This window comes from Bombyx mori, chromosome 20, assembly GCF_030269925.1.
Source record: "Bombyx mori chromosome 20, ASM3026992v2".
NCBI lineage: Eukaryota > Metazoa > Arthropoda > Insecta > Lepidoptera > Bombycidae > Bombyx > Bombyx mori.
In genome coordinates, this window is record NC_085126.1 from 2,987,826 (window position 1) to 3,015,734 (window position 27,909).

The 27,909-nt window shown below is 35.9% G+C and overlaps 3 protein-coding genes, 2 long non-coding RNA genes and 1 other non-coding gene across 8 annotated transcripts in view; 3 read left to right on the forward strand and 3 right to left on the reverse strand.

The window, feature by feature from the left end:
• LOC105842420 (uncharacterized) overlaps window positions 1-15,162 on the forward strand; it is a 131,646-nt gene extending 116,484 nt beyond the window's left edge. For both annotated transcript variants that reach the window (XM_012695320.4, XM_012695328.4), the window contains exons 5-6: window positions 10,151-10,376; window positions 10,490-15,162. In XM_012695320.4, the coding sequence (XP_012550774.2) occupies window positions 10,151-10,376; window positions 10,490-12,633 (2,370 nt within the window). In that variant the 3' untranslated portion in view covers window positions 12,634-15,162. The remainder of the gene's footprint in view (window positions 1-10,150; window positions 10,377-10,489) is intronic.
• Window positions 1,902-3,649, forward strand: LOC101745553 (nucleoredoxin-like protein 2). The gene is made up of 2 exons (XM_004922477.4): window positions 1,902-2,016; window positions 2,759-3,649. The coding sequence occupies exon 2, from the start codon at window positions 2,997-2,999 to the stop codon at window positions 3,597-3,599; it is 603 nt and encodes a 200-aa protein (XP_004922534.1). The 5' UTR covers window positions 1,902-2,016; window positions 2,759-2,996; the 3' UTR covers window positions 3,600-3,649.
• LOC119630083 (U6atac minor spliceosomal RNA) lies at window positions 4,949-5,038 on the reverse strand. The gene has a single exon (XR_005245887.1). It is a non-coding gene; the product is annotated as a U6atac minor spliceosomal RNA (small nuclear RNA).
• On the reverse strand, window positions 5,504-8,288 carry LOC134200734 (uncharacterized). The gene is made up of 2 exons (XR_009975777.1): window positions 7,406-8,288; window positions 5,504-5,719 (listed from the first exon to the last, which is right to left on the reverse strand). It is a non-coding gene; the product is annotated as an uncharacterized LOC134200734 (long non-coding RNA).
• A 1,666-nt stretch (window positions 15,163-16,828) lies between the features above and the next one.
• Window positions 16,829-20,508, reverse strand: LOC692773 (ribosome-associated membrane protein 4). Of its 2 annotated transcripts, none has more exon segments than NM_001043895.1 (3): window positions 16,829-17,643; window positions 18,569-18,682; window positions 20,439-20,508. In NM_001043895.1, coding segments are annotated over 2 exon segments (195 nt in total). In that variant the 5' UTR covers window positions 18,656-18,682; window positions 20,439-20,508; the 3' UTR covers window positions 16,829-17,535.
• A 2,230-nt stretch (window positions 20,509-22,738) lies between these two features.
• On the forward strand, window positions 22,739-23,765 carry LOC134200807 (uncharacterized). Its single transcript, XR_009975873.1, has 2 exons — window positions 22,739-22,951; window positions 23,550-23,765. It is a non-coding gene; the product is annotated as an uncharacterized LOC134200807 (long non-coding RNA).
• Window positions 23,766-27,909: the final 4,144 nt, after the last annotated feature.

The following is a 27,909-nucleotide window of genomic DNA, read 5'->3' on the forward strand; positions in this document are numbered from 1 at the left end:
TTTGCGAATCTACTTGTTGACTGTTAGCTCGCACATGTGATTACCAGCACTCTTGAGTGTAGTCTAGTCTAGTTTTAGATCTTAGCTTAGGCTGAAGTAACCATTTACTATGAGGCGAATTATATTCTCAGCTACCTAGGCATCTATATAGACAAAAAAAAACTAACCAATTTCTATTGCTAAGCAGAGGACTTTGAACATACAGCCTCTATACAGTACAGTTGAGATCTTATGTCTGAACGTGGCATTACAGTTGTGACATCTATGCGCGTGTGTAACAATATAACTAGATAAAAAAATGTACAGACAATATTCAAGTGACGATGAACAACAACATCGTGTGGCCTAATGGATAAGACGTCCGGTGCATTCGTGTTGAGTTGTTGAGCGATGCACCGGTGTTCGAATCTCAGGCGGGTACCAATTTTTCTAATGAAATACATACTCAAGAAATGTTCACGATTAACTTCCACGGTGAAGGAATAGCATCGTGTAATAAAAATGAAACCTGCAAAATTATAATTTGCGTAATTATTGGTGGTAGGACCTCTTGTGAGTCCGCGCGGGTGGGTACCACTACCCTGCCTATTTCTGCGTGAAGCAGTAATGTGTTTCGGTTTGAAGGGTGGGGCAGCCGTTGTAACTTGAGATCTTAGAACTTGTATCTCAAGGTGGGTGGCGCATTTACGTTGTGGATGTCTATGGGCTCCAGTAACCACTTAACACCAGGTGGGCTGTGAGCTCGTCCACCCATCTAAGCAATAAAAAAAAAAGTTATTATTCGACTTTAAAAAATTGTGCATCTACCGCCATATTTTTTTTCAAAACCATTATTGGCAGCGGCTGTCATTTGCGTTACATTGTACACAGCATTGGCTGTTAATTACCTGAGATCTGGCTGTATGTTTGACTTCGAATTGTTTAATCACGATAAATTTATGACATAAGGTTTTATGTTCTCATTATTCTCGTCTAAAAGTCGTTTCATTGTCGTTTTAAATGTAGGACATTGTAGATTAAGCAGTTCCATCACGTCTATCAATAAACAGTGCAGACGTGACGATATCCAACCAAATATAACACAGAGACGCATTGTTTTCATAATTTGTATTCCAAATGTTCAAACAATGTCAAGCACTGTACAGCCTAAACTCATTTTATATTCGAGACGCAATAAAACAAACCATTATTGTCTTTGAAATGAGAAAAAAAAATATAAAAAAAATTCCGTAATGAATGTGTGGGATTAACTGTCTTAGGAAGTTCTTTGATCTGGTTTTATTTAGTCATCGATATTTATTTGTGTAACTCAACATTCGGGCCCAATTAAGTTAAATGGTTATTGAAATATGTGGGCATATAGACATGTATTAGCCTCCTTCAATGGGATATGAAATTGACTTTCAGGGCACAATCAGGATATCCGTGTTTCCGACTTTACCAATTGAAATCGGTTCTAATGTACTCATTTATTTCTTAATAATTTTGAAATACATGCTATTTTTATATATATATTTTTTTTTTCGTTATCCGAGCATAATATATTATCTGTGCGCTGTATCGGTCAACAATTTTGATCCTAATTATAGTGTGCTGTGGTAAGACCTTAGGACAAATACAAAAAGTTAAACGCGATTTCGTATGGCTTCGGTTGTAGCAAAACGTGAGTCTGGCATTTTGTCTTTGTCAAAAATAATAAACTCACGTATAGACAAATAGTAGGTAGTAATCAATCCATAAATTCAAGTCCATAAATTCGCTCGCTCGCTAATCAAAAGTCGACCGTACCTAATCACAGACACAATGACACTGGCCAAATGCACGAATGGTGCCGAGCCAATATTAAGAAGAAGAAGAATCACAGACACTTCAAATTTCAAACTCACCTTTCGTAGTATATTTTTTTGACCGAAAGACTGTTTGCAGAAATTGTTATTAATAAAATAGTGAAAAGCAGCTAAACAAAGAACAAACTGTATGAATTTATAAAAGAATATGCGCTGAATTCTTTTTGAGGTTTGGAGTCTAAATGATAAGCCATCAATAATCATAAGCAGTAGAAAAGCACGCACTAATTTTGATCTTATTTACATGGTAGCTTTTGAAAGATCGTAGATCTTTTTACTGGTGGTAGGACCTCTTGTGCTTTGAAGAGTGGGGTAGCCGTTGTAACTATACTGAGACCCTAGAACTTATATCTCAAGGTGGGTGGCGCATTTATGTTGTAGGTGTCTATGGGCTCCAGTAACCACTTAACACCAGGTGGGCTGTGAGCTCGTCCAACAATCTAAGCAATAAAAAAAAATCATAATAATAATAATTGTTGGCGCCATTTATTAAATTAAGCCACTTGCTTCAGCGTCACCCACCCAGATTAATAGCGAATCGTTGTGACACTTTTTCTTAAAAAGATAGCGTGCTGTTTACTTTTACCAACGATGTGTAGGTATTATCTATGATCCATAGTACATATTTTACGAAATATTTCAGTATATGACCACTATTTTACTGAGATTATATTTCATCCCATATCATCTCATCTCACTCACTCTCATAATCTCATTTCATTTAATTTCATGCCAGTTGATTAATGTCTCAAATTATTCATCTTTATTTCATTTCACTCCATATCATTTTTCATAAAAATAAGAATATAAATTAAAATAAAACATGACCTAAAGGTCTTAGTAACCAGGTCATAAAATCCTATAATTTTTTTTTACGAAAATAAGGCTATTTAACTGTTCCTTCGTTTTAGGAGACAGGCAAAGATGTAGATGGTCGTAAAGCCATTTCTTCAATTAGCTGCAGCAGCAGAATTTTAACATTACCGTTAATTGACTTAAAATTTAAAACTACTTATCAATAACTTCTAATTTTAAGATATATTGTGTAAATTGTATCAGATTTACAAAAATTATGGATTCGAATAATTTTTTTAAACAATTCCATACATACAATTTTGAAGTTCGTTTAATGTCAAATACAAAACCAAAATGTCCGAATCTCATCTAATTTGTCCTCCGTATAATTACTTGAGAGATGCAAAAATTTACAACAAAAAAGACGAAATCGTACCCTGGCACTGGATCGAGGAGAACGCCGATATTCTCGTCCTCCTATTCACCGCTAAGGGGATAGATAAAGATGGAATTATAGAAAATTTCTATAAGATTTACGAGAACGTGAAACACCGTAATTTCCCTTTAGAAGTGATTTATGTGCCCACGGACGAAACCGAAGACGATATGAAGGCGTGCTATGAGGAGCAGGCGAACTGGTTTACTCTTAAGCTTTCTGACAGCCTGGTACCGGCACTCGTGTACATATATGAAATAACATGCATTCCACACGTTTTGGTAATCAATGTGAACGGTAGCGTTATTTCAAAACACGGTTTAATTGATTTGGTCGAATATGGTAAAAACGCTGTCGTCTCGTGGCTTTCCACATCCGGGCCGACCAAAAATCATAGAAGGGTAAGCAAAGATGCAGCGATGTACGGGACGGAGTGGCGCTTCCACAATGCGTTCAAGCCACACGCGCAGTACAAGAAAAAATTCAGCGACTTAGCTGAAGCAACCTCCAAACAAACATGACGTCCTAGTACTTTTGTAGAAGAAATTGACTATTAAAATTATTAACACGACTCTTACTTCATTTGCCATTTCAAATTTTTTTATTGCCTTTGTAGGCAGACGAGCGTACGGCCCACCTGGTGGTAAGTGGTTACCGTCGCCCATGGACTACAGCAATGCCAGGATCAGAGCCAAGCCGCTGCCTACTGCTTAATACTCTCCACGAGCCTCGTTTGAAAACGGACATGTCACAGCGCTCGGGAAACACCGTGGAGGGGAGCTCATTCCATAGCCGGATGGTACGTGGCAAAAAAGACAAAAAAGATAAAAACAGACAAAAGCAGACTTCTCTCCGTTTTCCTAAATAGTAATTTATCTTCAGAATATGTATTGATTGGATCACTTTTGCCACTAGTTGAACAAACACTTGTCTAGCTGAACCCTAATTTGAAAAGTTTATCATCAATCAGAAAGTTCTTTATCATTGATATTGACGTGTCGTATCGATAGCCGATAATTGGATTTGACCAAAGGAATTAGGAAAATACCGAGTTGAGTTTGCACAAAGGCGAATTGTTGTATCAGAATCTGTTGGTCAAGGTCAAGACACTTCTGTGTGCTTAGTCCGATTTTTTTAACGTTTTCGATAACGTAAAAGTTAACTGAAATATGTATGCAGTTGGAACAGCGCCCTTAGCGGCACACGTAGGCAAACGTCCCAACTCGATTCAAATTTGAGTTAACTTTTACGCTATCGAAAACGTTACAAAACTCGTAGGTACTAAGCACACTAGTCCTAAGAGCTAGAGTGGTATGATGACTAATTTCATGTACTTAGTGTTGTACCTAAATTTTATAAGTTGAATATAGAATATTTTATCTCCATCTTATCTTATTAGTTTATTACTGGTGGTAGGACCTCTTGTGAGTCCGCGCGGGTAGGTACCACCGCCTTGCTTATTTCAGCCGTGAAGCAGTAATGCGTTTCAGTTTGAAGGGTGGGGCAGCCGTTGTAACTATACTTGAGAGAAATTATATCTCAAGATGGGTGGCGCATTTACGTTGTAGATGTCTATGGGCTCCAGTAACCACTTAACACCAGGTGGGCTGCGAGCTCGTCCACACATTTAGGCAATAAAAAAAAAATAAAAAAAAGAAAAATCTTTTTCACTTGTCGACCTTCCCGGTCAGTCACATTCTTCCTTTTGTTGCCTATATTACTGCTACCTAATTAGTTTTGAGAGGCCATTTGGTCATATTTCTAGAACGTCTTTGGAATCCCCAGCCATTCCTCCCGTTCTACCACTAATCAGCAAGGACTATTTTTGAGTAGAGTTCTCTGAGAAATTATTACAAAAGAAACATGAAAAAAAAAATGTTTGGTTAATAGTGCCTTAACCAAATTGTGTGTTCCATCCTTGTCAAGGGGAGTGCTAACCGTCTCTCCTTTCAATAGACACGAGAAATTTATTGAGCTAAAGACTTATATACGGAATTTTTATAAAAAATTACTTGCGCGATTTATGCAATTTCTATTTATTTTTAATATTAAATACATTATCTAAATATTTAATATTGTTTTGTTAGTACTGCAGTTACTAAAAGATATTTTGATCTAAAAAATTGTTTTTATTAAAATGGTTGGGAAATAGAATAATAATTCTTTGTAAAATCAAACTAAGATTTTGAGCGCCATCTGTTGACGCGAGAGCAAACTAGAAAAAATTTAAAGCTGCAAATCAATCGCGATGAGTTAGTCTTGTAAATGCTTTTATTTTTTGAGTAGTCTTTTTCACTTTTATACTTGAAATATTTATGACGTATTAATCTTTTAGTTTTCGTGAAACTGCACAAATGTGGGAGAATATGCAACAAATATGTCGGAAGAGGCTTTTTTTTTCTTTAAAAAAATTTATAAGTCTCAGTAAATTTCCACCAGTTTATTGGGATACTTAATTTAATTTCATCCAAATTGATTACAAATTCAATGATCAAATGATTAACTTAATTTCGTTACCGATCCGTTTCATTTCTCATATTTATTCAATAAACTTAAGTTTATCATGTAAATAAAAATAATTTCATAGTAAATAGGCTTGACGCTGGCAACAATTACATCGCAAGAGGCCGATTGCACTATGCTGGAAAAAGGAGAGGAGTATTTAATCATTACTGCACTTTTGCGATTCTAATAAAAAAATAAGGCGTTTTTAAATTTTGAAATGCGTATCAAACATTTCAAAATCAACGTACCTAATTGTTTGTTGATACCAATTTTCAAAATACTGTTAATCCTATTTGGTAAAAGTAAGTAGCAACATTTGCTTAACAGTTCTTATTTATATCTTTATCGTAGGGTGATTTGTGAAGCCAACACTTTAAGTAGGATCAGCCTTGCCAGCCTCAGCAATATAGAAGCTCCTTTTTGAAGGTTGAGGGTGTTTTAAACCATAGAAACTTCGAGCTTTCACGGAGGTGACATTCACTCTGTGACGTCAATGAACGCCAGCAACCACTTAATTCTAAGCGGACTTCAAGTACCAATCAAATAAATCCCAATTTCCTCTAAGCGTGTACTTTACAAAAGCAATGATTAACATATCGAATTGTCATCGTAAAATATGCAAATCGCCAATTTAAAAAACTGGTTTTAAGACTTTAACGTCCACAGATTAAAAATCTATAAATTTGACAGTCAATAAATCTTGACAGATTTATAGAGGGTCGTTTGACATTGTGATTGATCAAGTGCCTACATAATTTCGATTCACACTGCTACAATTTACGTGTGTTCGATTAATGTTGCCAAACGTGGGTTTATTATTTATTAGTTATTAAAATAATTCGTTAAATTACGTAACAATAAATATCATTGTGTAGTACCACATTTTAATACATCTGTTTTGAAATAAGAAGCGATGGAACAGATCTTAGTAACTCCGAAAAAGCATAAAATTTTGTTCATTATTCAATAATTAAAATTCGAAAATAGCCTTATTCATAAATTACTAAACTGGTTTTAGTACATTGATACGAATATTAGTTATTTCGTTATATTAGTTATATTCGATAGTTAATACGAAAATAGCTTTCAATCTTTAAGTTTTTATGACCACTAAATCGATTAAGACAAAATTTGGTATGTAAATAATTTGAACAGTTTGGAAAATAATATAGAGGCTACCTTGCGTCTTACTTATTGGGCCCATACGCGAAATTGTAGTCTAAGCGGGCGACACTCCGGGTGGAAAGCTAGTTAATTAATATAACTTTTAATTGCCTTTTTGGTCGAATTATTGGTGGTCGAACTCAATGTCTATGTGAATGATTTTTGTGTTTTTAGTCCGGTGAAACGGCGGCAGATGCTGCTGAGCAAGTATACCTTTGCTTAAAAAATCCTAGATAAAAAAGTGGGCCCCGATTCGGTAGTATCGAAAAGATATATTCATATTGGCATTTATCCGCTATAGATATCTGTGCCTCAAGACAATGTTACATTCTACCAGCGTCAATGCTATCGTTGTGGACCATGGCTAAAACCCACTGAGTTTCTCACCAGACCTTCGTAGTAGATTCAGAGAAGCATTGTTCTTGCTAAGGCTAGTGTTAGCAATTCTCAAGTTGAGGCCGTGGTACGAAAAAAGAACTTTTAGGCGGGAAATGTGATGTACGAGGCTGTGTCAATTGTTTTATTTTGATAACATACTGTTTCTTCTGGTTCAAATGTTAACGCTTGTCTTATTAACTGTTAAGTATCTGTGAAGTTGCACGAATGTCTATAAATTTAAACAAATATTGTTATATATTAAATACTGATTAAGGACTACCTGAACTCGATACTGGCAAAGAAATCGTAAGGAGTCGATGTAGTACTGAAAAAAAAATTGCATTGATCAACGATTGTAGTTTCACAACAAAAAATCTGATTCTACTTGTTTCGACGACAATTAACATAGATAATACCACAATACAATAAGCAACACTACACAGATTATAAATATTCATTTGTGTTTTTTTTTCTATTGATCGAGACAATGGACTCACCTTACAGAATCGATTAGGTAATAAAACCTGTGTTCGAATCTAGATACGCTTGAATTGCGTCACGGTTGCCTTATACCCTGTTTTTATGTAGGTTGATGTTCTTAACTAGTTAGGTTACGTATTGTAATTATTGTCTTTACCTTTTTATTTTTATCATCTAATCAAATATTAGGCGGAATGCTTACGCGGCCAGCCACAGAATTGCTTGGAAACTTTGAGCTCTGTAATACTGCGCACAATCAAATCAGAGTCGATGAAAATAAACCATAAGGCATTGGTGGTTTTATTCACTACATTAATGGCCCGGTTTAAATCTAGTAGTGATAATCTTAAAAATAGTATCTGCGATTATTTATGCCCCATGAATAACAGATGGCGTTAATAACCTAACAGGATAGCTTTTAAAAAATACTGCCAATAATTAATAATACCCGATTAATAGCAGATGGAGTTAATTATAGGTTCATACAATTTATTGGACTATTAATTATCCAATATCACCTAAATACTGTGTTAATTGTTTTAACCCACCTGGTGTTAAGTGGTTACTGGCACTTAACACCAGGTGGGCTGTGAGCTCGTCCACCCATCTAAGCAATAACAAAAAAATTAAATAAAAAAATCATTATGGAGCCGGTCGGGACGTCATATAAATGTCAGGAAACGCACTGCGGATGAACACAATTGTCCCACGTAGCCATCAGATCTTATATTGGGGTATAAAGCTTGGGTGCCTAATGCAACGTCTAGCTTACATTAAGTTTATCACGCGAATAATTCTATACCAGAGACATGAACAGCGAATACGGAACTCGACCGTAAACGCGGCGTTTATGAACGTGTGTCATCGTTAATTCGAGAGATTAACTGTAATGGCGTAATAAAATCAGCTACAGAATTAAAATGTCACATAAAGAGTGTCGGACAGAATTATTTTGGATTTAATGGCCATTACCTTTGGATGCGAGATTGAGTGACTGCGTCGTTTGCTGGTGTGATCGTCACATGGTTTGAGGAGTTGATCGGTCTGGCTACTGTACGAAAGGGTCCAGATTTGATTTCCAGTGGGAATTAATATATTGTTACGCGCTGGGGTTCGGGATAAATAGAACTTCCACCGAAGTACAAATTAAAACTCTATTTAACAATTAGAACACATACAGAACACTTTACAGGTCGTAATGCACTTCTTCCGCTTCGCTTCAGGTGATCCGTTCGCTGTTTCACTTCGAGTAGATCCGATTACTAACTGCCTTCGTGACATCCCTGTAACACTTTAAGAGTCGATACGACATCCCTAGAATTATCGAGAGCATTCCTGACAAGTCGAGTATTTCCGATATGCGTTTCCGCCATTTGACGACAGATGACGTTGTTCTTACCGGCGTAACAGTATCAATGAAAAAAAATCTGATATCCAGGGACTTGTTGTTCTTGTCTCATGTTTACCGGAGCCATAGTTACTTCTTCATTTTCTTGCCCTTATCTCACATTATGTATGGTCGGTACTTCAGGTTCTCTAATCATGCTGTCTCACTATGCAGGAATGCAGTAAACCTACCACATCCATATTTGGTACGAGTTTTACGACCGGCCGCCGGCCTGACGTCAATCCTCCTTGGGTGCTATCTTCACAAGTATATCCATTGAGACGTGCCATAGAGGAAGGACCATTCTGTTCCTCTGTTTGCATCTTACATTATTTTTTTTATAATAACGTCAAAATTAATAGTAGTTATAAGACTGAGGGAAATCCTAGATTTGAGTATTTGAATTTGGAAACTTCACGCACGCCATTTAACTTACGTTGATCGTACTATAACAGAACCTCCTAAGGTTCCCCAGAGGTTTTACGGTGAAGGAATAACATCGTGTAATAAAAATGAAACCCGCAAAATTATAATTTGCGTAATTACTGGTGGTAGGACCTCTTGTGAGTCCGCGCGGGTGGGTACCACCACCCTGCCTATTTCTGCCGTGAAGCAGTAATGCGTTTCGGTTTGAAGGGCGGGGCAGCCGTCGTTACTATACTTGAGACCTTAGAACTTGTATCTCAAGGTGGGTGGCGCATTTACGTTGTGGATGTCTATGGGCTCCAGTAACCACTTAACATCAGGTAGGCTGTGAGCTCGTCCACCCATGTAAGCAATAAAAAAAAAAAAAGGTCCTACCACCAGTAATTACGCAAATTAAAATTTTGCGGGTTTCATTTTTATTACACGATGTTATTCCTTCACCGTGGAAGTCAATCGTGAACATTTGTGGAGTACGTATTTCATTTGAAAAATTGGTACCCGCCTGCGGGATTCGAACACCGGTGCATCGCTTCAACACGAATGCACCGGACGTCTTATCCGTTAGGCCACGACGACTACTGATGTATTTGTAATTCATATGTAATATTTCATTGAATGTAAAAACTCAAAAATCTTAAAAATGGTACTTAACCCCCTCATCTGCTCGTGTCTTTAATTATATACCTAAGTGCCACCAGACCAGTCGACTCACCAGTAGTTCATGTATTTCAGGAGCTCTTCGTGCCGATCAATACTAAAGGGGAACTGTATGAGGTCTGTCCCGAGGAGCTCACTCCGGCAGAGTGGGAGAACGGCGAAGTACCAGTGTCTCCTCCACCTCCCGAGGCTGGCACAAAGGCGCATCGTTTGCCGCACCTGTTGAGCCTGTGGCGGCTGCCGACCAGGGTACGACTGCTGGCGGGAACGGTGCCCATCGAGATGGCACACGATGTCGGAGGTACTTATCTATTTTGGCTTTTAATTAGCGATATTGATGAGAAAAAACATCAAAATCAATTACGTACCCTATTTTTGTGAATCAAAATTAATAGTTTTTTATTTACATTACAGAAGACCTCCTGCTGCGGGCGGCAGTGACTGAACCAGTCCTTGTTATGTGCAGTCTTCCCGAATACGGTTCGATACTGTCGAGCCCCAGTAAACAAGTCGACCCACGTTACCACGCCAAAGAGGCATTGCGACTACTACCTCTCAATGGCGACATCAGAGTCCGCCGCACGCAGCTCGGCTTCGAAAACGAGAAGCGAATGTTCCTCTCCGCTCGCCTACAAAAAGCTCTAACCTTCTGTCAACACAACGTTGACAACTGGATCAGGCAGATCTCCTACGCGAACTCGTCCGTCATCGGCAAAGCGAAGACAGCTGAAGACATCATGAAAGAAGACCAGGAGCCGGTCAAATTTGAAAAGGAACGAAAATTCACACTGCAAGGCCTGAAGATCGATCCTTCCAGACTGTTCGGTAAAAGTGAAAAGGTTCTAAAAGACATACCCGACGAAACCGAAGGATCAATTATATTTTTAAGTAAAAACGAACTCGAGCACATGAACTACGAGATGTATAGCGATGACGAGGTAAAAGATAACAAGAGCGACGATAAAACAGAACAAGAGGGTTTCTCCAACGAAAAAATGCACGTCTTTCGAGAAGATCCCGGACAGAAGAAAAACAAGTGGTTTAAAAATTTAAAACTCCTGAAAAGCGCCGAGAAACTTGCAGATGATAAGGTATCGGCGAATCAAAAACCATCCGAAATACGGGATCCCTTCGATCGACTGGGAGAGAAACATAGTTCTATTGAGCGGTACCAGGACATGGCAAAGTTGATAGAGGATAGGTTCGGTGCGTCCAGAAAAAGCGACAGTACAGCCGAGAATAGCCATTCATATAAAAGCTTAACAACGTCGTCCTCCGAAATGGGAACTAGTCAATGTAGCTCAAATCACAAGAAACCGGTGCTCACAAAATCAGTTTCGGTTCAAACCGGAATGCCTAATAGCTCCGAAGACGACAACAATGAAATGAACATGAAACACGGAAGAAAGAACTTGAGTGTGGACCAAATAAATTATTGCGGGTCCATGGAAAGCGACACTAGTTCGGGCAGAAAGCTGAAGTCTCTCGACGAAAACATGCTAAAGAAATCATCGGCTACGAAGTCATCCTCGAATTTGGAAAGGCGCCAGAGGATCCAGCCAGATTTGATACCGGAAAAGGCTATCGTGAAATCGGAATCATACAATCAAATTCACAGCTGCGAAGACATCAATATGTACGGAGCCGGCTCTTTGTTTAACGATAGCGAATTCGAAATAAACTACAAGCAGCACTCGTTCATAACCGACAAACTCTGCTCCGAGTTCCACGTCAAGACAAAGAAGGTTCTGAGCAAGTCCACGTCTAATTTACTGCATCCTAAGAAAACGAACGATAAGAAGGAAGGCAGTAACAGCAACAGCATGCCGACGAAAACTGAACGCGGCAGTGACGCTGAGAGATTTAACTTTAGAAAGAAAATAGACAAGCCGCGGGCTCCGACCCCGAAATCGGAGGAGGAAGACGCGCTAGTCGATATTTCAGAAACGCAAACAAAAGTTAGAAGATCCATATCGTCCATACAGAAACGGAAGTTACCTGTGATAGAGGATCTGCCGTACGGTCAAGTAGCCGACGCGGTCGACGTCGATGAAGAGCCAATCGAAGCCGACGGTATATCAGATAATATATACGCTGAAATATGTCCACCGAATCATAACAAAACGGACAATGACTACGATATGAACATAGACGTGCTGGCCAACGATCCCGTTATACGTAACGTTAAAAAGGAAGTGATCACAAGAAACGATGAAAGAGCGAGACAGATGATGATCGAAAACCAGGAAAATCCCTTCAGGCACATCGAAGTGGTCGTTATAGAGAAAACTGACTTCGAACTTGACGATTCTAGTGTTACGTCCAGTGATATAGAAGATAGGCCGGCTGTATCCATAGTAGATTCGTGGGAGAGGGAGAACGATGCTAGCAAGGTCCACGCTATTCGCTTAGAAATAACATCTCACGAATATACAAACGAAAGTCAGAGTATTGACGATTCCGAAGTAGTTCTAAGTAAAGATTCGTTGAGTTTTAGTAATAGTATACATTTGAATGGCAATTATCCCAACGAAGCCATTTATGATACGTTAAAATAGAAAAAGGAAACATGATAAAGAAAAAAGCGATTGAAAAATTTAGTTTTAGCATTGAAAATTATCGAAGTATGAATACAGCTGTGTGAAATGTGATATTACGTGTATTTGTTTTGTGTTCGTTTCATTAGATCAGTTATAGATGAGTGGGTCGTATCAATTCAGTATCACGTGAAAAGTCATAGAGTAGAGTTTTGTGTTTAATTTTTTTTGACAGTGTTATTTTACTGAAGTTCAACTCCACGGTTTTGTGAAAGTCGTGTGTGAAGGTCTTGGGCTTTTCGTGTCGTCAGAACGCTTTGTAGACTCTGTATAAGCAGTATAAGTGTTCCGTGTATAGTGAGGATTTTGTTATTCAATTTTGCGTCCATCAAAATTATCATCTGAGACGGATCTGTTGTAACTAGTTCTCGTCTTTGAAAATATTTCAAATTTAATTTAAAACAGTGCTGTGTTCAACTGTGGTCTTAATTCGATACGTTAATCTAATAATGAAACTTATAGAACTGACCAACAAGGGTAATTTCGATGTGTTTGTATACACAACACATTAAGCATCATTAAATATGAATATGTAAGAAATTTGTAAAAATTCAGCACTGAAGGCTTATAGGGCAAAATGAATTCACTTTCTACCTTTTAGTAATTTCAATTTTTATTAATCAATAACCTCATAACTTAAAAGGTGCTCAATTATATCGGTAGTAAATTCACTGAGTTGTTTGATCAATTCATATTTTCAAGCGCCTTAATTTAGCAATGTATTCACTATCACCGCTAGATGGCGCTGTCCTCAATAATTACTATTAATTTTAAGTACCTACATTAGAATTGTAATTTTTAATACTGTAAAAACACAGCACACGAACTCGGTGCTAAGCAAGGTGCTCCTATTTTGTATACATATGCCTATTTTAATAATAAATGTACACCTACCGGTTTCATTATTTTTTTGTAAGGAAAGGGTTCAATGTTTATAGTCTTTCTTGTAACTTGCGTACATTGCGTTCAAGATTTGATATTCTGTGAAAGTCCGTGGACCTCAAGCTGTCCAAGGAACAGTTATTTTGCCATGTCACAGAAATTATTATTATTTTAATTATTTTCGAAAGAAGACAAGGCTATGGCTCAACTAAGGTTCAATGGTTTCTGTTGTTCATACACGTCAGTAGTTAAAAGTATAGGTACATTAGTAGCAGAATCCTCACCTATTTACTAGATAACCCCACCGCTCCTATCCCAGCATAGGTCCGTATCATCATCTTCATACCATCATGCAGCGAGCATAGGCTTAGGTTTGCATGTCTGCACTTAGCTTTTAAGATCAGGTAAACCTTAAAAAACTCCTTTGCTGATGTCAAAAAAAATTGTATTAAATAGATTTTAAAATCCGAATATAGAAACACTGTCTGGCGATAAATATACATCCGTGTGCTTCGCTTGCTATCTGCGTTTACCGTCCATAGATTATATTTATATTCAAAAGAAATCTGGATTAGACTTGCGCAAAACATCACTTCCCAATGTAATGTGATATGACATCACTTTTACAGACAGGTGATATTACTCGAAAACATTACACATCACTCTTAACATTACCCGGTGCGTTCAATAGATACTGTGACGAATACATTGTATCTATACACCCGAATCATTACCTAAGTGATGTGTTCGTACTTTGTATTGTAATACACTGTCATATTACTTGACAGAGATTGACTTACTTACTAATATAATAATTTTATTTTTTACTTAATATAATTTATTGTGGGATGAACGGATTTCATATGGCGACTTAGACTGCAAATTGAGCTCGACGATAATGTTAATATACGAGAGCAGTAGACGCCATTCTTTCTTTCATTTATTAAACACGCATTAAAACAAATAATACAACTATCTTCAAACAAGTGCTTAAGTAATTCAAACACAAAAATTAATATGAAATATTACTAAACAATTACGAGCGACTAGCGATTTTACAAAAGTTACGAAAAAAAAATTAAGTAACTACTTGCGGTGAACTACCGGCTGGCCGCATGAAAAATATAAACACAAATACTTATTAAATATTAAAATTCAGACGTACCATAGGTATAAAAATGTACCTAGCGGCCAGGGCATACGGTTCAAAATCACTAGGAATAATTTCGTGTCGCTTGCTCATTTATTTTGCGTAGATCGGTCTGTCTCGCTCGCTCGGTTCCGTTCGTGTAATAAGCAACATTACACGACAAAGAAAGAAACATGTTGGGTGATAGTGTCATGTTTGTTTCCTTCGCGTAATGTGTGATGTTGCATTACATCTTAGCTTCGATCAATAATACTATTATTGATCGAAGCATCTTAGAGTAATATTACCGGAGTAATATCACTCGCATTACTTACACATGTCTAATCTGGATTCTTCCGGTTAGTTTAAAATCGTAGAACGATGGCACTAAATTATAATATTTTACTGAAAAATGGACCGTCTAAGTAACTGGTATGCGCTCATTTAATTTGGTGTTGAAATAAATGTGTACGTAAAAATTCGGTTTTCTTTTACGGGTGGCACACACACGCCTAACCTAAATATTATTTTTTGAGCAGCACAATTGCCTATTGTAACGGCCAGTTTTTAACTCTAATGGATTGATAATATTTTTTAGGATTGTAGTGAAGCATCATGGCGAATTGAAAGGGTACCTTTTCTAGTTACGAAAAAAGTACATAATACTGACCTAATATTGATTACACACAAAATGAAATAAAATACTTAATAAAAAAGATGGCGCCCGACACAATGCATAGCTAATACTAATATCACTAAAATGGCGTTCAAAAATTCATAAAGAATTACATAATTCTACTTAAGCAACAAAAAATAACAATTAATTAGTTTTCCTTAAACGATTCACCACTGGTAAATTTATATAGTCAATTGTTTTTTAAACATGCCTAACAAAACCCAACAAAAACTATTATCTAAGTATCTACACATTAAAAAAATGTATTACTTATGTATGAATCAACAAATAAATGCACATTATTTTCAATTTTAAATGTTCCGAACCACCTAATGAATAAAATCTGTTTGTACTATTGCTAAGCATATATTGAGGTATTAATGAGGTTTTTAAAAAACAACAAAGATTGTAGGTTTATTTGTGTGAAATATGCGAGCTTGATCGGTTTGTTGTTAAAAATAATTGCAGTATATATAAATTAGTTTGTAAGTACCACATATCACATATCTATTATGACATTAAACATGACAATTTTTTTTAAGTCATTTGTAAATTAAAATGTAATACTTACGTGAATATACTTATATTTTAATACATTGTATGTGAAGGAACGAATTCGCTCTAAGTCTGAAGAAGCTCTGGAAAAAATGTATTGAATTAAATAAATGAAAAAAATATTTTGTTTTTATTTTACTAAGACCGTAAATTAATGTGTTGGACTTCAATATTTAATTGCGGTCACGTCCTTACGGATCCATCAGATCCGATAACCCTTGCATTAGACACCTTTAGCTTTAACACTAGGAGTAGGTTACTGGTGGTAGGACCTCTTGTGAGTCCTATAGTATATATGTAAAGAAAAACCTTCATAGTCTAAAACTCTTTAGTTTTATAAAAAGGATTTTTCTTAAATGTCATTCAGTGAAGTTTGACATTAAGTAAAAAGAAAGTTCAGTTTGTTAATATAATAATTTTATTAAATTAAGGGCTTTAAATGTTGTTTTCTCATTATACACATAACAGAAAACGCAATTAAGTCTTTTATTGTTTATTTATTCTGGAGTACCCAATATCATTATAAAACATTATATAGAGTGTATGTATTAAAGTAATGATTCTTTATATTGCCGACCCTGATTAGGATATCAGAAATAACTAATGAAGTTATTGTATTTTCATCGGTTCTATTATACACACGTGTTACTTTGCGCAAAACGGACGTTTTGATGTTACCGAAAAATCATTGAAAGATTTCGTTACGCAGAAAATAAAAAGAAATGAATTCCTCTCCGTTCTAAACGTGACTATTGTTAACAATCTATTGACGACAATGGTTGATAAACGAATTATTAAATATTGAGTGCGTATATTCTGTCCTTTTTCACGGCCTGGGTAACTATATGAAATGACTTGAAATTCGCCTTTAACATCATCGACATTATATTAGAAAAATAAAGAACACAACATGATAATTTGACAAATATACTGTATTTCATTCAAATAAATTACATTATTAAAATTAAACAAAACAAAATATGATCTACTATTTCGTTAGTGACGTGAAAATGAATAATTTCATTTTAATCATTTAAAATACACCAGTGACCATAGATTATGGACATTGTGCGTTTTTTTTTTCAAATCTACAATCGATTAAGGGAATGAATTTTTTTTGACATTTATTAAATGCTCTTAAATATTAATTATTTTACATTATACAAGAATATATGGAAACATTGACATTTTGGGATTATGAACTGGATTTCCCTGGTCATCTATGAAATTCACTCAGTCGCACACATAATTATGAGAAAATAGAAAAAATATTCAAATAAAAAAAAACGATTACTTTATTCATTACATTTTAATGGAATTTGTGGCTTGAGTTGTCTTTAAAAATTATATTGAAAAAGAGACAAAAATTCATCGAAAATTCTACAACCGATACCTCAACGTCCCTAATAACCTTATGTATCGGCGTCCCGTTTTAACCCTGTAAGTGTGAAAGAGACATCAAGCCACGATTGCACAGTTAAAGGTACTAATGGCCGCCTCCGAAAACACTCTCTCTCATGTCGATGAAGAGATGCTGGTGTAAATTGTGCCTTAACTTTAGATGGATAGTGTTGTTATTTTATTGTGTTTTCGATAGCAGTTCTCCAGTTGTCTTCGTGATTTAAGCTAGTCTTATTGATTGGATTATCTGGAACACAGCAGAGCCACACACTACGAAGATGAAGAGAGCAAGGAGCCAGGGTGCCACAGGATATTGGTCTTCTTTTTCCTGTAAAAAAAAATCAGTCTTTAGTCATGATCGTAATTTATATAATTCTTGTCTCTGTGTATGTTAGTGAAATCCTAAACGGCTGGATTATGTTTTGTGTTCTTATGGGGATTCGACAATGGTTTAGAGTCACAATTCAGTCCACAACACAAAAAAAAAGATATTATAACAAAAGTCTGAAATTTTGGGTTTAAGATTTGTGTTTACTGGACAATGTCTGTCAAATTAATCTTAATATAAAAATAGCTTTTGTAGGATTGCTACAGCATAGTTAACTATAGATTTGAATTATTCAAATTGAATGGTACATATCTAATACAAGGCAGCTGATTACTGTCGGATATGGTAGATAGCTAGCTAGATATCTCCATGCATTGATTCTATATGAAAAATTAAAAACAGGACTGGCTTAATAATATTACCTAAGACCTCTAGTGCAACCAATACCTCCTAGATGACTACTTACTATACTTAACATAATTATTATAGTGTTAATATTTCATATAAACGGCCATGACTTGAAGACGAAGATGTAGACCTAAGAAGAAATTGGTGGATTGTGTGAAAGACGATATGTGTAAGAAAGGAGTGAGCGAAGAAATGGTATATGATAGAGGAGTATGAAAAGAGAAAACATGTTGCACCGACCCCAAGTGACTGGGAGAACGGCAGGAGAATAATAATTCTCTAATGATGAATGATGATAAACAGCCATAACTCGGGAATCGTTCACAGAACACAGTCACAGTCTACAACCAGATCAGAATCACGACCCACTGAGAATACCTGGTGAGAAATTCTGTGGGTTATTGAAGTTGAGAATTCTTTTACGGTTTCAATAAAGTTATATTTTTGAGACAAGTTAGTGGAATGTTTTATTTAAAAGCAACAATGTTTTTTCATTATTCAAAAATATATTATATACCTTAGTAGTTTTGGGTACATTCCCCCTCATTGTGATGTTTTTACTGGCGATCTCGTTGGCGATACGCATTCTCTGCTTAGGGGCCATTTTGTTTTGTTATAAAGTATATTTGTCCTGTAATGAGAAAATAAATACAACATGTATGTTTGTAAGAAACAAAGTAAGTATAATACGTGAGGGTATAAAAGTACATATGGTATGAATTATCCATTACTTTGATATCTTTGTATTCTTTTTATTTTGCATTATGTATCTTAACTCAATAAATATGCTGACAGTAAAATCTTGACAATATACCTACAATACATATGATAGTAGAATTTCATAATTAACTCTATTATCTGTGTTTTGTGATTCGAGGTGTATTTGCTTTTATGCTCTCTCTGGAATGATCTGTATGTCCTATACTACCATGATATATTATATTTGAAGATTTGCCTGTTTATCTATGCTTTCATATTAGATAGAAACATTACACTATTCTTTCATAGTTTATTAAACATAATTTCTGAAAGTAAAAACTTACAGATGTTCGATAGTTTTTTTTTGTATTCTGAGCCTCAACATAGTAGTAGCAATGTTTTATTTGAATGTAACTGCTCCAATTTTAGTTCTTGACTGTTTTTTTAAGAATTTGTTACATACGATTATGTTGTTTTTAAGTTAAGATTCTTTATGGAATTTCAAGTATGTCAATATCATATTTCATATAAATAGAAATAAATAAAATCAAGTTAAATTCATGTGCTCTATAATTGGGGAAGTTCAGTAAGCTCATGGTGAATATGATAGCAATTGCTGCAGTCTGTGAGCACAATGTGAGTGCCGCTGTCCTCCTTGAGACATGAAGTCTCTATGGTATTGGAATATTAATTCTAACTACCTGGACTACATGATTCTCAGTCTCAATGGTATTGGATCTACATACCTGGACTACATCATTCTCACTAAGTGCCTTAAAGCAGTGGCTACTGACTATTTATGTTTTGCATCTAAACTGTCTTATTTTTTTTTTAAATTAAAATTTTATTTTTTGGAGTAAATCATTATGAAGAAATATGAACTGTTTTAATCACAAGCTAGGTTTTAAACAATTTATAATACCATGATTGATAACAAGACAAAACAATTTTTTGTTTTCGCAGTAACTTTAGAAATATCTAAATAGTTGATACCTAAGCTCAAAATGCAGAATGTAATTTAGTACCTAATCAATAGTTGTAGTTAAGAAAGTTAATAGTGTGTTTTTGTAAACAAAACTGTACTTAAAACATTATTCTGTGTTTCTTTTGTAAAGGCAAAACTTTCAATTACTGTTTTAATAAATAAACTATATAGTCAGAAATTTTATAGGTTTATCGCGTTTCTTAATTTTACAACTGTAACAATCAAAACATTGTACACGTCATATCAATTAATGCGTTTCACTAAATAGGGTATCACAATCGATTATATTTAGAGTGATAAGTCGCTTAATGATTTAAATATATCTAGATTTAATAACGACGCAATATTTATTAACGTTTGGATAAAAATGAGGATTTTTTTTTAGGTAAATACAAATTGACACAGCTGTTTCTCGTTTTGTAGAAAGTTCTACACGAGATTCGTTGAAAATGTGCAAGTTATCCTACTTTTTTGTAACCAGTATAGACTTTACTGGCTGCTAGTAAAATTGGAAAGCGAATGAAGAGTATTCCTAAGAAATTAAGCGTTTTTAAACATATTTTCAAACAAAACAGAGTCGACGACCTATTCCAAGTACCTTTTCGCGGATTGTTTGATTCAAAATTTTGCCGTTAATCTTTAATGCTATGATTTTTTCTGCTTAGATACATAATATAAATAACATGAAAACAATTATACTTACAGTTTAATAATAAATTAAAAGGACTCGAAGAGCCACAACGCGCAATTTCGCTTGACACGTAGATAAAAGTAAATGACAGTTGTGTCAAACGCGTCATTTGTATTCGTTCATTGCGCAGAATAGCGACACGCGTCAATAAAGGGTTGCTATGGTAAAATTAACGAGCAAAATTTTTTTTTATAATAGAGTTAAGTTTTTTTGTTTTTATTTATTTTATCTACTAAATTTAATATTACCATAAATTTCTCTATACAGTCCCCAATTTTTTGCTGTCTAAAAAAAAACGCGCCATCTAGCAAATATACAAGGAACTAATTCAAGAGTTTATTTAGGTATTACAGTGTTGATTTGATACAAAATTTTCGTGCTTCTTTTTATGTCTCCTAACGGGCGACAGATGGCACTTGACCCAAAACCACATTAGCTGGAATGCCCCATTCTAGTGTGTTTATTAAATTTAAAACTTTTTTAAGCTTACAATGCTGTAATTGAAATTAACTAGCTTAAAATTTAATTAAAATTTCCTTATTTTAGAGGTAATGCTTTTAGCTGTTACTTCAACAAGAAGTCAAATACTTGGATCGATATAATAGAAGGAGAAATAGTTGTCAAACTAAGTCAATAAGATAAAGATACTATCAGAATTATAGTAATATTAATTCGTGATTGATTGATGATGAACAAAGATGTGCTTTTACTGTTAGCACTACTCCATCACTGTTGCCAGCCGTTAAAATTTTATTTTATTGACATTTGAATGTGTGGTGCCTGGCTCAAAATAGCTGTTTATTTAAATGCAATGGTAAATTAAAAGCTCATGGGTCATTGGTAATAAGCGAGGCTCCAAGAGATTTCCTGGCCACATTCTTCATCTTTTTTTAGTATGGCAATCTACCATTAGCTTTTGCAACACGCTTGTACAATGCTTAGTTAATGAATCCCGACGACTAAGCATATCTGACAAGCAAGCGGTCAGGTTTTTCGGGACAGACCTTCTAGCTCACACGAGGGGACTGCGGTCTCGGTAGAGACCTTAGCTCTCTATACTTTAAATAACGCAATGTCCCCTAAATATGAATTCACTAGAACGATCTTTTTATTGTATTGCATATGTAAGAGAACGAAATTACTGTTAATAGGGGTTGTTGTGCGCACTTGTAATTAATTAGGTATCAGTAATTCGCTTATTTTTGCCGCGAAGCACTGTGATAGGGTCCGGTAGAATTTGAAACCACGGCTTCGTATCTGACAGGGGCAGCCTTAACATTGCAATGTCTGTTGGCCGCAATAAAAAAAAAACGTGTCTACGATTTCTAAGCTTGTTCTATTGCTGCATTGAAGTTCTTTTTCAAAATAATACCTACTTTTAAATAAGTATAAATTTGTTTTTAAATAGGTATGTATGTAGCTGAGCTCCTGCAAAACGGCTTTTTACCGATTTTGATTAATTTTTCGTGTGCATTCAAATGGATTCCAGAATAATTTATATTCACAATTGCGGTTCTGTAATAACTTTACTTTTTTTTAAAAATCTTCATCATACGGTCGAGATTGTTTAAACTTATTCAAATAGCTTGAATTGTTCAGATTTAAGACGTTAAGTAGGTACAAGGAAGATTATCGTGTCTCATATTTATTTATAATAAGTAGGTATGTCAATTACCTACATAGTTTCGTTGTTAATATTGCGTCCATGTATTTGAAATATTTTAATCTATAATATTGTTCTATGGTGTCCGGATCTGGTTCATTGAACTTTTTATCTTTTTTTCTTCTTCTTCAATTTACGCGTAGTACAGATATAAATTAAAATTACTTTTACGGTTTAATCTCGTGTTTGTTATGTTGTCATTTTAATATTTGGAACATTTATAAGACTTTAGGGTTTTCTTGGCCACGGACGATTAAGGTGTTGATCATGGACAATTGAATGTCTGGCTGACTAGGTACCTTGTACAGAGCGAAATGAATTAAATGTAAATCTAGAAATATTTTTTTATCTAAAACCGGATAGACGGCATTTATAAATAACGCGGTAGTGTAGTTTTTAATTTTGATTATGAAATCTTTTTACCTATATTAAGTTTCAGTGTTAAGAGAACGCGAAAAAAGAAAGTGCTTAGTTAAAAAAATAATGTGCCTAAATTGAGGTAGCGCGTGGCATGTTCAATTGTGTTATTTGGTATGTTGACACATACCTACTTATGTATGCATATCAAAAATACTACAATCATTAGTATATCATTTAGTCTCTAAGCATTTAATAAAAGCATTTCAATATCTTTGTAGAACAACAACAACAAAGAAGCAAAATTTGCTTCTCAACATACCCGTTTATACTTAAACCCATCCGATAAGTGAAGGATGGCGATAGAAGGATTCACAGGACATCCATATCCTATCAATAAATCGACCAATCACGGCACCCCGTCGTCCTGCGAGGGTGACGTCTCGGTCGTGATTGGCCGAAATAGATACCGCCTTTACGAAGTCAACGCCCGAGAACTCGAACGGTTCGCTTTTTTTTTAATTTATTTATTACAAAGACAAGGACGTCCGTAATCGGGATGCTTTCTTTAAATTTCATTTATTATAAAAGCGGAATTTTTTGTGCTCTACCTATTCGTTGGTAGTCTGAGGGGCTATCTCGAAGTAAGGGCGGATTGGTAGGTGAGCTCACGAGCTGAAACTGAGAAAGTAAAATTAGCCCTAGCAAGAGCAGTGCTTCGTAGAATCTACCACCGGACCATAGACACTCACTGGGTTGTGTCTGTGGGTAGGAAAGCCAACAATGAAGAAACACACACACACACACTGTTTTCCTTAAAATTGTTTACGCCGTTTAGATCGAGGGGTGACATTTCACTTAATACATGACATTTATCTTTGCAATTTAAAGTTCCGTTTTATTTGATATTAGCATCAACAATTAGATGTTTTTAATTGAACTTCAATTAAGTTGAAGAATTTTTTTGTTATTATATCTTTTTCAAATTTTAAACTTCAAATGGGTCTCCTGTAAAGTTGCAAAAAGTTCGCTTATGTCAAATAGCATTTCACCTTTCGCCTTTCGATATAGTATATCTAAAGATTGTCTTTGATTTGATTTAGATTCGATCGTCAAGAAACTTCATACGATCAATCACGCAAAATCAATTTGAAGATTCCCTGAAAATTTGATGGAAATCGCTTCAGCCGTTTAGAAGTCTAAAGGGAACATCCATCCACATCGAGTTTTATTCATATAGTTAAGTATGACTTACCATCTATGTGACTAAGACCGAGCCAAGAAACATCTTGAGTAAATCGAATAACTTACCAACTAAAGCATTTATTTATTTCTTAATTAACTATTTGGTAATTGTTTTGCGGTTCAGATATCTACCTAAGTAATTTTATTTCACAAATTCTACCCTTCAATTGCCAATAGTCTAGACGAGAATCAAATTCGTGGTATTTCTCAACACTTCTTACTGGTCATGTTATTTTAGGATGGCATTATGTAGTATTTGTCGAGTTCGCGCGGACGGTTTTTTTTGTGGTGATTTTAATGTTTGCATGGATGAAAAATGAACTAGCGAACTATTGTATCCGCAATACAGCTTCCTCTGATATAATTAATTAAACTAGAGGTACCGCAGCAGTCGGAATTCGACTATAATTAATTGGAATTGTAAGTTTGTACACTATTATGATTGTATTTTATACTTCTATAATCACAAATTTCGCCAAGGCTACACTATAAAAAATATTAATAAAGACAAACAATATTTTATCTATTCTCAATTTGATCACAGACGTCAAGAACAAAAGTTTGACAATAAATAGGATGCATGCGTGTTTGCGTCAAATATATGGTATGTAGGGTGTGCAATGTTTTCTTTATTGATTTAATGTATCTTTTATGCATTACTTTAAAAAAAATATTAGCATTGTGCACTTCTTCTCTATATTCTCTATAAGTATGGAAAATATCATACTCCTCCGTCCCCGCAATTTTCGTAAAAAGGGATACAAAGTTTTTGCTTCACGTATTAATACCTATATAGATACTTAATTGAATTATTTGTTGCATTACTTTTAAAATAGACAGAATCAGTTTGTAGTGCGCTGGTTTTTTATCTTTGAGAAATTACTGGTGGCCAGAAGGCCTATCCAGTTTTACCAGGACAGGTGGGCGAGCAAGGGCTCAGTCTGGATGGGTGGGATTTGCTAACAGCCACCCAAGCGCTTCTAAAAGAGACTTAACAGCTCAAGAGAGGCTGTTTCGCGAATCAATCTATAATATAATATATAGGTACATCAAAGTCGCTTTCTCTGTCCCTATATCCCTATGTATGCTTAAATCTTTAAAACTACGCAACGGATTTTGATGCGGTTTTTTTAATAGATAGAGTGATTGAAGAGGAAGGTTTATACGTATAATAACATCCATTAAATAGTGCAGAAATCAATAATAAATTACAGTTTTCGAAGCGAAGCCAGGGCGGGTCGCTAATATAATATATACCAGCTAATATATATAAGAGACTCTTATAGTCCAATGTTGGATATAAAAGACGTGGCGTGGATAAGCCTCCCACAAGGAGGACTGGCAACCTGTTGAGGGTCGCGGGAATCTGTCAGGGCAGTACCGGTCGCTATGGCGAGGCTATGTGCAGCATGCTTCTGTGGACTGAAAGCGTTAGTAGATGGACGTCTGCAGCGTGCTTAGTGCGAGTTTTTTAACGTTCTCGATAGCGTGAAAGTTAAGTAAAATTTGAACGTTTGTTGAGTTGGAACATTTGTCTATGTTTGCCGCTAGGGCCACTGTTCCGGCTGCATACAAGTTTCGGGTAACTTTTACGCTATCGAGAACGTTAAAAAGCTCGCACTAAGCGCACACAGGTCACCCGACTACAACCCTGGGCCTCTTATCTCCATTCGCAGCCTACCCTGCGTATAATATCAGCGCTCTACTTTGTTACTTTTTCTCCACTACGTTTATCGGTCCGCGGTCTCCACTCTGGAAGTTCTCTACTCCAACAGTAATCGGTTCTGTAAAACCCTCAGACACAGCCCACTGAGTTTCTCGCCGGATCTTCTCAGTGGGTCGCGTTTCCGATCCGGTGGTAGATTCGGCAAAGCACGGCTCTTGCTAGGGTTCGTGTTAGCAACGTCGTCAGGTTTGAGCCCCGTGAGCTCATCTACTAGTTAAGGTTACGCTGATATAGCCTCTCAAGGCTCTCAGCTAGGTAGGAAAAAAAAAGGTTCTGTAACAGATATACAGATATGACCGACTCATCGCCACTTCAGCCAAGAAGCTGTTATACCTGCCTATCTGTAGAACAGTTAATATCCCAAAATGTAAACCTGTACAATTATTCAAGTACTCACTTTACTTTACACTTTGCGCTTTGCTGGTCGACCTTTGATTGGACTTAGATCCAAGCGCTATCAAACTTCACCCAATCATCCAAAAGACCTATCTAAAGATTCCTTAAAAGTTTCATCGTAAACGCTCCAGTCTATCGTATGTCGATATCGTCGAGACATCTTTATATTTAATTAGATAGAAAACCAAAAGCTGCTATTCTTCAATACTTCCCCGGGTCAAAATTATATTTAATTAAATAGAAATCTAAAGGCTGTATGTAATTCTTGAATATTTCTGCACGTCAAAATATTTGCACCATTCAACTTCATAGGAACATATTTATGTAGTATTGTAATAGCGAAACAAAATGGATGTAGTCTCCGGCGTTTGTCGCAGGGATTAAGGGATAAGTAGAGATGCGTAAAATCTAACTAAAGTGTACCGATTCATTAGTTTATGGATCTATTTTATCGGTACATCTCCGATTTTATGTTTTTGTCCGTGTTCCATCGTATTCATCTTTTGTTAGTTTAGGAAAATAAAAGCTTTTTAACGCGGCGCTTTGTATGTTATGTTGTTGTTATTTTGAAGAACGTTGGATAAATAATTTCTTTTTCACTAACCTTATGAAATCTTTCTTTTAAATCGATTCATCTATTTATATATATAAAAGAAAGTCGTGTTAATTACACCATTTATAACTCAAGAACGGCTGAACTGATTAGGATGAAAATTGGTGGTGAGGTAGCTTAGAACCAGGAGAAGGACATAGGATACTTTTTATCACGTTCCCGTAGGACGTGACGTAAAACGTGGTATAACAAAATGCAACTGATATGGAATAACAAAACGCAACTGTCTATGGTTAATTATAATAGAATTTTGAAGTTGACCGGTTGAAGTGTTTGTTTCGAGTTTCTATTAGCTAATTAACAAAAATCATGTACAATGTCCATGTTGCACCCACCATAGTTACTGTTGGGAGCTCTACTCTTGAAGTTGTTGACGAATATATATACCTAGGACAGGCAGTCCGATTAGGTAGGTCCAACTTTGAGAGAGAGGTCAGTAGACGGATCCAACTCGGCTGGGCAGCGTTCGGTAAACTGCACAACGTCTTCTCGTCCAAAATACCTCAGTGCCTTAAGACAAAGGCGTACAACCAATGTGTGTTACCAGTGATGACTTACGGCTCGGAGACGTGGTGCTTCACTAGGGATCTTTTTAGAAGGCTCAAAGTCGCGCAGCGAGCTATGGAGAGGGCTATGCTCGGCATTTCTCTACGTGATCGAATCCGAAATGAGGAGATCCGTAGAAGAACGAAGGTTGCTGACATAGCCCGTAGAATTAGTGAACTGAAGTGGCAATGGGCCGGCCACATAGCACGAAGAGAGGACGGTCGATGGGGCAGAAAGATCCTGGAGTGGCGACCACGTACTGACAAGCGCAGTGTGGGACGGCCACCTACTAGATGGACCGACGACCTAGTAAAAAGCGCTGGGTCTCGTTGGATGCAGGTGGCAATGAACCGGTCGCACTGGAAATCTATTGGAGAGGCCTATGTTCAGCAGTGGACGGCGATAGGCTGAAATGATGATGATGATGATTAGCTAATTGTGCCTAGATGATTAGGTAATCATTAAGAAATTCATGCCCCGACCAATACGATCAAATCTTTCCCGACGAAGCCGTAATGCAACTAGGATTCGAGACATTGCGAGTGAAGGTCCCTTCACTGGGACTGAAGATAATAATAATAATAATAACAACAAAAATACATGGCCAATAAAGAATCATTAAAATGCTTGCTTTTTTAATTTACATTAATTAACAAAATAAAAAATTGACCTTGATAAAATCAAAAGTCTGCTGATTTATTGCCTCTAAGGCGGTACAAAGTTCGCCGGGGCAACTAGTTTTCTTTATATTTTATCTCGGTATGTCTTCGTTGTGTAGAACGGAGTGTTTTAACGTAATTTTCACTGTCTTCAAGACGCTTGATTGACTTTTAAAATTGCTCTCGCATCGACCGATGACAATGCAATATTTTGTTCTAATATCTTAACCAGTAATCAAGAGGCTAAAAAAATATTAGGTCAATTTGCTATCTGAGCG